Source organism: Ostrea edulis, chromosome 5, assembly GCF_947568905.1.
Source record: "Ostrea edulis chromosome 5, xbOstEdul1.1, whole genome shotgun sequence".
Classification (NCBI taxonomy): Eukaryota; Metazoa; Mollusca; class Bivalvia; order Ostreida; family Ostreidae; genus Ostrea; species Ostrea edulis.
The window spans coordinates 10870108-10882339 of NC_079168.1; the positions used below are offsets into that span (position 1 = coordinate 10870108).

Genomic DNA, 12232 nt, shown 5'->3' on the forward strand with positions numbered 1-12232 from the left:
GAAATGTAATATTTTTTGCCGCATAAGTTAAAGTTTTGGTAAAATTCATGCATCTGAAATAATAAAGCACATGGCGATGTTGTTGATTGGATAATCAAGTGAAAATGCTGATGCCGATTCTTTTATTGGGAGAAATTATTATTTTTTTAAAACTGCTTAAAATGTGTGTAATTTTATTAATTTCACTTCATTAAAAATGGCAACAAATATTTAGAATGACTACCTAGGATACTTATTTCAAGCCCTATAAAATTCAGGAGCTTCCAAGGGCTCCGTCCCCTTGGCCCCCACTGGACAACCTTGGGAGCATCAAGACGACCCTCCACCCCCTCCTAACTTCAATTCCTGTATCCGCCCCTGATTATTAATAATGCACAATGCATATTTCTCGGTTAAACTTGGAATGTGCTACACGGGCAGATGAAAACAACCCATGGTCTCGCGCGGAAATGAGCGAAATGAAAGAGACGTATCCGGTAGTTAGTATTTATCCGGAATGCTAGTGCGCAATGGCGGCAATAAACAAACGAAGCGGATACGTTGAAGGAAAAACTTCTTTATTTATTTCTTACCGTTATGTAGACCAGTGAAAATAATGTACAACGATTAATCGCATAAATCCCATGAAGAATAGAAAACTGAAAGTAGGGCAAACATAGATCCCTGGACATATCAGAGGTGAGATCAGGTAAGTAGGGCTATTCTATGCATGAATGAAATGCAAAACTCACTGTCTGAACCAAATTATCCTACTGGTTTCACAATTCCATTACATCGAAATGATCATTGTATTTTCGTCCAACCCCCAACAAATAATCGGAAAGTAGACATTGATTTGGGGGAGTGGACATCAAGGGGGGGGGGGGGGGGGGGGGGGGGGGGGGGTAGAGGGGAGCTAAAGTGTTAAGATGAAAATGGGGGGCCCGAGGGATGTAATCAAATTCATCAGTTATAACATGTATACCAGAACTAGTAAATGCACAATTGGCTGGAAAAAGAGCAATATGGACTTGTATAATTATATAATGTGTATGTTTAATTGTTCAGAATGCAAAGTTGCAGTATGTATTCACATAGACATATAACGGATAACATATCTGTTATATGTCTATGCCCGGGGCAGGGTTGGCAAAAAAGTGGTCGATATGAGGCCGGTGGTCAATACTGGTTGAAACTGGTTAATACTGGTCGATTGAAAATTGTTTGGTATATATAATATACTTATAAGTCATATTACATAAATAATGTACAAATGACTGTTGAATATTGGGGAGATGTAAAAGTTTCTGTTCAAATTCCTTAATTTAACAAGAACTACCTTAGTATAAGTATTGTTTCATCAATCTTCATTTTAACTGTTGAATAAACATTTGAGAGTGGATTAGTGATGTTTTCATAACAATAACAGGTACACTGGTCATCTCTGGTCCCTGCCTATGCTTATTAACACCTGTCCACTCTGCTTCCTGGGCTCAGGTAATGTCCAGCTACCTTTTATTCTTAATCTGTCCAGGTACATGTATTAAGAGGTCTGTCTCCAATAATCAAGCTATGTTATAGAACTGTGACCCTCTGGTAGGTACTGAAGATATTTCGGTCAGTTTTAGCAAACCAAATATATTAAACTTATGAAATTACATTTGATTATCTAATGAAAAATATTAACTATTTAAGCTAGGGCTTTTATATTTTGTATATACATTTTTTACGAAAAGTTCTTTCATGTGATGCAACAGTGTTCGATCTTGTGACTTTGACCTGGAAGTTTGACCTACTTTTGATAAAAATCTGACCTATTCAATATCTCAACTATTTAAGACAGAGCTTTCATATTTTGTATATAGATTTCTTATGTCAAGATCTTTTGTATCATGCATGTACCATGATTAACCTTGTGACCTTGGTCTTATCCAGAACAGCAAGATCTTGTCGATCATATTGGTGTTGAGGCGGTGTTGGGGCATTTCTGTGTAATGTGAATTCATTTTCAGTAATGTTGTGATCCTTTGGGGCTCATGTAGGCTGGGGCCACAATATGGGATCAACATTTTTCATAGGAATAAAGACTGAAATCTTTTTAAAATCACAACAGCTGTACAATGACAGGGCCAAGGTGACTCCGTTGAGCGATGTGGCTCTTTGGCCTCTTGTACTGTTTAAGACGCATGTATTTAAAATTTATCATAGGGTATATTTGCATTTATTTTTTCAGAAATTTTGCATGTCCATGTCTTGGAAGGTGAATAGGTGAAAAGTCAATAGATGCTTACCATATCAGATGCTTGCAGAGGATACTGGGGATAAAGTAGCAGAAAATTATGGAAAACAGGAAGTGGCAGCCAGGACTGACATCAATGCAATAAACAATGAGCTGAGGAGACGGTGATGGAACTATATAGGACACGTGCTATGGAGGGGAGGTGACAATGACAGTGAGATGGCGTTGGGTTGGACACCAGAAGGGAAGAGGGCATTTAAGAGACCGAAAACAACCTGGAGAGGAACAGTAGAAGCAGAAAGAAAGATTGCAGAATGGAGAAACTTGAATGAGATCAAGATGGTAGCAATAGAACAGAGTGGATTGGAGAGAGTCTCGGTCCTATGTGTTTTTGGCATGGAGAGAACTAAGTAATGTCTAGATTGTTGGAGATAGGATGACCAGGAATATGAATGGATGTGCTGGAAACTGTACTAAGACCCTTATGTATTTGGATAGATTTACATACCATCATGATTTTGCTATGAAAAACTTGAAAAAAATCCTCAACTCATATTGTAGCTGACATTGTACATTTGTACTTATTAATATTTCAAATGAACATATTTTTAGACATACAATATCTAAACTTTGGAGTCCATGTACATCTCCACATTGGATAATAGGTTATGATGTATGTGTGTGAAATCTTTTCCTATGGTATGCACATGTTAACACATTAGTTTAAATGATGATGTATATCTTATGACTATGGAAGAGATTGTGTTCAGAACAGAATATGTGTCTAGAAGAGTTGTTGCCCTTGAATGTAATTCATTATTTACATGGGGTTGAAAAATAATCCAGCACACAGTAGTACTAAATGCATTATGTTAAAATACATTTATGAAGGGTATAAGTGATACTGTCCATTACTGATTAATACACTTTGTGAAATCATATTGTTATGTTTAATAAATTTCAAGGCTGCACCTTTGTACATTTTACAATATAATATTCTGCACTTTGGTATCAAATTCTCTTAACCTAATTTAAGAGTTACATATTCATTAACAGCAAGTTAATTATGATATGCTATGTAGTTTGTCAAAGGGGCATTAGCTGTGAAAGTGATGGCAACCTTTTTATTCAAAATCTCTCAATAAGAATATATATTAATGCCTAATAATAATATTTATTTTGTACAAAAACATGAGAAACCTAATAAAACGACAATAGATTGTCACTTTTAGTGTATAGAAATACATAAGGACGAATTATTGTCTTGCAAGACAATAATCATTTAATTACCAAAATTCATGTGATATTCATACACATTAATGTGCCTGTTTTGGGGTTAAAAGGTGTTTGAAATAATTAAATACTGGTGTTATCACTGAAATATACATGTATGATATGGAGCCATTTAATTAATTTTTTGGTATCAAAATGGCAGCTAATGCCCCTTTAAGAATAACTATTTTCAATGCACATCATAATAACCTTGTTAAGCTTGAAAGAATATTGGCTATAAGGAATCTTGATCATAAATATTAAAAATATTTTTAATTTCTTTCAAGGAGTTCCTTATAAACAAGCATAAAATCATGATTATAGTACATTGACTCTTGTGTGTTTCAATCTGTTAGACTTTCCCATTTTATTGCATTTCTTGGAAGTTGTGTTAAAAGAATTGGTGGTCTTGAAAAAGGTTGTTGTAGTGAACAGCAAAGGTCAACTGCTATTCAACAGTCTGTATACCTAGTCACCAAGGGCAAGGGTAGAGGTTCTGCATTTCACAGGGCCAGTTAAGGGGCTAAAAGAATATAGTGTTAATGACAATTATTTCCATGGAATAATGAGAGACATCTCCCATTTCTTGTTATAGTGTTCTTCTTTAAAGATTTTGTGGGAGATGAGAAATACTTTATTTGATGCACAGACACCAAATTAAAAGTGGAGCTTGTTGATCCTAAGTGACATCCTTGCCATTATCTTCAATGCAGTCTTTCATGTGTCTTATAAAGGTTTGCAAACACTAGTGCTTGCATAATGCACAGACACGTGAAGTGGGTAGTGTACGTGTACAGATGTTGTGTACACACCACCACCCCTCCACTGTCTAAAAAATATATACCTGTATAACCAGTAATATCACCAGAATATGTTATTTCCCCACCGATCATCTTCATAAGTCATTATGAAGTCAGTTCTACATTCTATGAGCTCTGGTGAGATATTAATACATACCGTACCACTGGATCTAAAAGAAATCCGTTTTACCACCGTCCCATTCCAATTTGATATCCTTTACTCTCATGCGCTTTAAATCAGAGACGGGATACTTTTAACTTTGATAAAGTTGAATTTTCCATTATATTCACAAGCATAGTAAATTATCATCCCTTGCGAATTATGATATACTGGCTGACACCCCCCCCCCCCCCCCTACATTGCATGGTAGGATGAATCCGCCCCCTTCTTTACATGTATGGTGTTGAAGTTTGGAATAGAGAACATCTGTTATGGATTTTTTGGACCCCTTTTTATTTTCGTTTGATAGTCAAGAATTTTAGACGACCGCGAGTTATCCTCTGCTACCCCCCCCCCCCCTTCAGAAAAAAAAAACCCACGCCATCTGTCTGTCTGATGCTCTTAAGATTCTTATGTGCAACAAAAATGGAAGTTCAGTAAAATTTCTGGCAACTTTCTTGCATATTGTATTGAAAAAAAAATAATTTTGATTTATAGTCAATATTAGCCCTAAAATAATATATGTCTCTGATATGAAGCCTACCAAAAATACCGTGTAATTTCATTCCAAATGTACCTAGCCAAATTTGTCATGTAATTGGATATGTAAGGTATTTTATATCTATTAGAAAATATTTTATTAAGATTAATTTTTCGAATTTGAATATGGCGTATTATACGCCAACAATTATTCCGGAAATATATTATCTATTGGTGACGTTTCACCCAAGTAAGTATAATCTCGCGAGAATACCGCTTGTTTTCATCTGCCCGTGTAGCATTAAACTTATGCATTATTAATGACGTCACAATGGAATGTTGTCCTTGACGTACAACAGTAACACGACGTCACAAAGGTAACGGAGAAACTCGTGTAGAAAAGATGGCTTCTCGGGCAAGAAATCATCCTTCGAATCCCCGGACGCGAAAAACAACTTGTCATTCTTATAGAGAACTTTTAATTGAAAGACGCCGACAAAACCAGGAAACAGAACATGGGCAGAAAACGAAAAGCGTTCAGTATCTGCCAGCAACGGTACTGAACGGGTTCGATGTTCTTTGGCGTCAGAATATTTTGTGCGATGTAATAATAATTTGCCAGAACCGAACCTTTGATGCCCATCGTCTTTTACTGGTAACTTGCTGTGATTATTTCTACGATGTTTTTGTAGATCAGCTTCATGATGGCAGAGAGGTGGACATCAGCCATCTTGATATCGATGCGAGCATATTTCAGAATATTCTGCTATGTTTATACACAGAGAGATTATTCTTATCGGAGGCCATCATTGTGGAAACATTGCAGGCTGCTTCTCGACTTGGCCTCTTTCTTATTCAGGATACCTGCCAAGAATTTCTAATTGAAAACACAAATATGAAAAATTGTCTGAAGATGCTGGAAAGAGCTTCCAAGTTCAATCTCAGCAAACTTGCAGATAAATGCCTAGAGATTGTGGCAAAATATTTTAAAGTGATTTCAAAAAGATCAAGATTTAAAGAACTTCCAGTTGAACAGATAGTTTCACTGCTGAAGGTTTGTGAAATCTGTTTATTAGTTTTTAGTAAATTTGACAAAAATTATTGTTGTCCATGTCAAAACTATATTTTTCTCATCATCTATGTACCCAACCTATAGCTGATGACATGGCTTACTTATGAGTGAAAATTACTGCATTAATCAATTTAAGAATTGATTGGTATTCATGTTTCTTTTTGATGCATCGGCGAAATCATTTTAAAAGGATTATACTTTATGCAGAAATTGCACTTCCTTGCTGTAGGAATTTCTCAAACGTAGATACCACGGGTCTTTTTAATTTATCATAGTGTTGCTTATACATGTAGATGTTTTTCTGAAGATGAAAATGAATAGGGGGAAACACGATGTCGCGGGATATTACAAAGTCAATAGATTACATCTATTTTTTTAATCGGATGTTTTGGCTTAGTGGTAGAGCGTTCGCTTCGTGACAGGGAGGTCGTGAATTCGAGCCTCGACATAGGGCGTAAAATTTAGTCGTTGACTGTTGCTTCTCCAAACGTTTGGCATTTAGAAAAAAAATTCACGGTTCTCGCGGACGAGACATTAGAAAAACTGAGGTTCCTTATCTCTGCAGGCGTTGAAAGAACCCCCACTTGCTGCTACGGCCCTGAGTGTCATACATAGGTCTAAATTTGTGGCACTTCACCTACAGCTGGTGATGTCTCAATATTAGAGGACAATTTTCGAAGATAAATTAGATGCTTTACATTTGGTGAAAAAATTGCATAACATTTTTGTACACATTCTTTTCCTCTCCAGAGAGATGATCTTAATGTTTCCGGTGAATTGGACGTCTTCAAACGGTTTATCGAATGGATAGAACACCGAAAACAAGAACGTCTTCCGTACGCTCCCGAGCTACTGGCAACCATTCGTCTCCCTCTACTTCCACCTTCCTCCATCGTGGATTCCGTAGAAAGTGTCACGTACCTAATGGATATCCCAGAATGCCAGAGGCTTGTTAAGGATGCTCTGCATTATCACTGTATTCCGTCTAGACAAACCGTTCTACAGGTAAACTCATGGAGTAGTCGCTAGGTCTCAGTCTCGCCGGCATTGCGACTGGTACATGTGTAATTTAAAAAAAAAAAATCGCAAAGGTCGTGCATAGGTGATTGCACTTGCTAATTTAAAATTAACTTCGAATCTATGATTAAGAATAGTATGTGTTTAGTCTCGGACAAGTCGTACCATCAGTCACGGTTGAACGCACGACTAGTTACACGACTGGTCCTGTTCCTTGTTTTATCAAGTGGCGATTGTTGATGCCACCTACATGACATTACCGGTACACCAGTATTAAAAAAAATCACAATGCCACTTGTCATATCACACACCTTATTATTGGTACACCGGTAATAAAAGAAATCGTAATACCACTTGTCATATCACACACCTTATTACTGGTATGGGTAATTAAAAAATATCACAATGTCACTTGTCGTATGACCTTATCATTTGTACCGGTAATGAGAATGACGATTAGTGGAGCGGCTTTATGATCGGTACACCACCAGTCTTTAACTCGCGTCCCAGGAAGCTGGTCTAGGATGTTTAACACAAATGTCTCCGATCATGGCAAAGGTCTACACTTAAAATGCTATTAGCATGCCTTCTTGCCCCGTGACCTCAAACGAAATCACAAACAAGCTTCCATAAGACCAATCCATGTTGGAAACTGTGAACATAAAACTAAAGTCCTTGCAAGTTATTGCCGAGAAACCAAAGAAAGAGGTCATTCCAAAAGCAATCTCGGACAAGCTTTACATTACAAGAACACCGTCTTAAATTACTGCCACGAAAGTAAGTATATATTCTTAGTAACAGGTCATTTGTTTTTACCCATGATCCCAGAGGCAATTAGAATTACTAGATTTTAATTAGTACTTATACTAGTACTTGTGCATGCTTAAGCTGATCCCCCTTTTTTCTTTGTGTACAGTCACGTGCTACCCTGTTATGGAACATTGCTCCGGTCTTTTTAGTCAAGTCGAGAAGAAGAAATGTTCCAATTGGCTCCGGTACATGTGCACATGCGCAAATTGACTTTTCCCCACAGCATCCCGTTTAATCTCGCTTATATATTTTCTGCGCTGACCTGAGGGTTCATGCAATTGAAAAAAAAAAATTGAAGCGAAATTCGACGATATTTTGTGTAATATATGATTAATTGGAATACTCAGTGGTGTTTAACCATATTAAGCGACAGTTTGGGGGCAGAAGCCCCTGATAAGAGTTCATCTGACCTTGAGTTTAATTACATGTAAACTGGGATTTTGAGGGCAGCCCCGTTTCGAACTGCTCGTGGGTTGTATTGTCGATAACAATATTTTGAAAGTATTATTCCGAAGACCATGTTTGCTAAAATATTCATCGTAAAATAGGAAGAATCGATATCCTTTCTCAATCGCTAATCGGTTTCAGTTTGCTTATATCAACATCGGTGATGTGTTGTATGAATAATCAGGAGAATTAAGTTAAGTAACACATGACGGTTTCCTAAATAACGGATTATATTTTTAAAAAACATAAATTATACGTCTTTTTTGCATTCTGTTTTTATTTCGAATTAAAAAAAAACACAACTGTGTTCAAAACAAAGTTTTTGAAACTCCCTTTTGCACAAGAAATTCTTAAATTTGCAATTTTTTGCCGTAACGCATGTAAAATAATAAACCATGAAATGGATAAGTTAGAACTAACTGATCAAATTTTATTTCTCGTTTATTGAACCAGTCGTAGAATATGCCTATATATTTGTCCTGAAGGGGATTCAAAATTACTAGAATATGTTCAGGTAACAGCCATAAGGAAGATAACAGGCTTCAATGTTAATTCAATGTTTAGGATGAGTTTATAGCTTTCACAAACTAAGGCCATTGATATTGCAAGACATCCTGGAGAAAACAAAATTAGACCATAGGAATTTTCCTTCATAATAGCCATTTTCCCTGTTGTCTGTTATTCCCCATTTGCATTTACTTGTGGAATAGTTTCTCGCGTCTCGGAAGCTAGATCCGCAAAAAAAGTTCTTAAAGGTAGGCAGAGCAGCGACCCCTGGTGTCACTGATTTCACACTTTTTATGCCCCCACCACAAAGTGATCGGGGCATAAAGTTTTACCTTTGTCCGTCCTTCTGTCCTTTCGCGACACCGTTTTCCGAACTTTTTTTCTAAACGCCTTGAGATATTGAACTGATTTTTGGTATGCAAGTGTATATTGATGGATGTTATCATTCTGATCATATGATGTTATTAATTCTGAAGAAACCTTTATAATGTATATATTTATTTTATGGCTGTTAAAACATATAAAGGATTATTTTTGAGTCTTTCATTGTACTAAATGCGTGTAACATACAATCTGAATACCCCATTCAATGCTATACTTCGATGGATTTCTTACATTTCACTTTACTGCAGGCGGGGGCATTCGTGTTCAATATGGTATCCTCTCTCTCTCTCTCTCTCTCTCTCTCTCTCTCTCTCTCTCCGGACAAGTCATAATATACACCTGTAAACGCGGAATTCACAGAGGAATCTCGGATTAAACTGCATGATTAGATAACCATGTTACCAAAAAGTATCATATACGAAGAACATTCGTTCTGTGCTAACAGGTGGGTTTTTTTAAAAGGAGATGAACCGTAAATGATCATGTACTTTAAAAGTACACCATGACTGTAATGATGCCCATATCAGTCCACCTCCATGTAATTTTCCCCCAGAGGTTCCAGACTATGCTAGAGACGAGTAATGTGGAAGGAATATGTTGAAATCATCAAAAGATAGGGCTGGTGACCTATTACATGAAACTTACCGAGACCTTTCAAAAATATTTATCGAGAATAATTAACCACTTTTTCACAATACAGAAACCTTTTACGTGATATTTTGTCTGTGATGTAAATAGGAACTAAAAAAAAGCATGGAGAAACAATCATGAAAGAAAGAAAACACATTCCAGATTTTTTTCTGAAAACATCATCTGCTGCAAATTAGGGCTTATAATTTTTTTCAAATATTAAACGAGAGCAATAAACATATTTCTTTTTTTTTTCTTTTTTTTTAGAATTTGAAATGATAGAGTAGGTAATGAAGAAGTTATCTTTTATATCATAAATGAAATTATGTTGATTGCAGTCGAAATCAAAGACTTGCGCAAGTTGTTGCACATACACAGGAAGTAAACTTTTATTTCATTACTAGTATACTGAAGGAGGATAGAAAATTGTATAATCTTATGTCATTTCATTTCTACAATATCATGATAGATAGATGCATGTGATCAATATATTTTCTCATGTTACATCTGATAATTGTGTGCGTGCACTCGCGTGCGTGTTTGTATGTGTGTGTTTACAAATCGTTGTAAATCCGAAAGGCACCCTCAACCATACCATACATGGGAAGTACCAAATAGATTGAACAGAATATGTTAAAAATTCAGTTATTCGTTTCAAATTGACGTTCTGTAAAATAATTTTTCCCTTTGAAATTGAACAGTCTTCCCGCACAATTCCCAGAAACCAAAATGTTTCCGATATGTTGGTAGTCATTGGCGGCGCTCCAAGGTACAAATGCGATTCTGCCAGTGATGACGTCATGGCGTATAACTTGACATCAAAAACGTGGAAATCTGTGGCTACGTTACCCGAACCACGTCATCACCATGCAAGTAAGTTTCTACTATATTCCATTAAATTGCAAATCTAAGAAGTTTTCAAGTTTTCTGTGGTCACCAGAAGTGTATTCTGAAATATCTTGAGATTATTTTGGGATTCATCGCAAAACACAAATTCCAGTACACATCATTGTACCCACCGTAAACAAAATTTAAGGGGGTATTGCTCAATGCTGTCCGTCCGTTCATCTGTCTGTGAACATGAGTTTGTCCGGACATGTTCTAAGAAAGTAGCTCGTGGATTTTTCTGAAAATTTGAACGAAGTCTCTCTTTATTCACCATATAAATATGTGCACCTGATATTTTCTTCATGATGGTCAAATTTTGTTCAGTTTACGTTTTAAAAAAAAAAAACAACCTAAAAACTTTATGGTCTTAAATCAAATTTTTGTAACGATACGTTCTTACGTTTGGGAGAGGGTATGATAGAATCATGGTGTCTGTCTGGCCGTCCGTCTGCGGACATGATTTTGTCCGGACGTTATTAGGATTGTTGATTGATATCAAGGTCAGAGGAATTTGGTGTATCTTGTAACTTGTAGTTAGGTGAAACATGCAACAAAATGTTGATCGGGACTTTTGTCTTTCTCGATTTGGTCTTCAGCTTTACAATGTTTCAAATATGCCCTAATATGTGACGGATATAAGATCTGCGAAAGGTGTTAGTCTCGTTTTAAGTTAGGACAGTTCTAGTTTAAAAATAGGCTGGTTTCGCATGATATGAACTAAAGTATTGCTACAAATCAGTGTCCAAACCGATCTCCTATTTAACGATTTTTTGAAAATTCTTGAGAAGGAAAAATTACATGATAATAAAAAAAAGGGTGGTAGTTTTGTTCAAAATTTGAAGTTTCCCATCCCTGTCCCAGCTTCTGCTGCGTGCCTGAGCAGAATACAAAATAAGAGAGTAATGGATATTTTAAAACAACAACGAATGAGTGTTGCAGTCTCAACCTCAGTGATTACCCTCCGGATGTGTTCGTTTGAAGTTGAAATCACCAGCTCCTATTCACTTTCCCGCGTCTGTGCGGGTCTTCAGCTAGTAATAGAAAAGAGATCGGCTTGCATTTATTGCAAACATTAGTCCCATAAAATATTCTTAATATTCTTATTGTATCGCAAAGCATAACATTTCGCTAGAGATCCCGATCGCTTGAGATACATTAGTTCATGTCATCAATATTTTAAAAACATAGATCGGCGTAGGCCCGATTGATTGAGGAACATGGGTGTTTGGGCAGATACTCCTATGGATAACATACAATAAAATTGTCATCGCTGAAGTACAAAAGTAGATATGTTTAGGGCCCCAGTTCATTGCAAAACACCAGTTCCACTTCATATTAAAAAAAAAAAATCAATTTTGAGTGCCGATCAACATGCCGGAAAGAAAAACACACCAGCTTAAACAATCAGTCACTTTATTTTAGATACGACTTTGAATCAATGATACATGTAATTACTTTATCAGAAATTGTTATTTCATCCATCCTGATTAAGAGGTTGAAGTTCGGGATAGTGGTGTATTTTTATTAGAGAACTAAAGATACATTCT

At 36.3% G+C, this 12232-nt stretch overlaps 1 protein-coding gene across 1 annotated transcript in view; it reads left to right on the top strand.

Annotated features, from left to right (window-relative positions):
- The first annotated feature begins 5333 nt into the window (after positions 1–5333).
- The window catches only part of LOC125651915 (kelch-like protein diablo), a 28926-nt gene continuing 22027 nt past the window's right edge, over positions 5334–12232 (top strand). Inside the window, exons 1-3 of the mRNA XM_056166650.1 lie at positions 5334–5984; positions 6753–7007; positions 10499–10670. Of these exons, the coding sequence (XP_056022625.1) occupies positions 5334–5984; positions 6753–7007; positions 10499–10670 (1078 nt within the window). The remainder of the gene's footprint in view (positions 5985–6752; positions 7008–10498; positions 10671–12232) is intronic.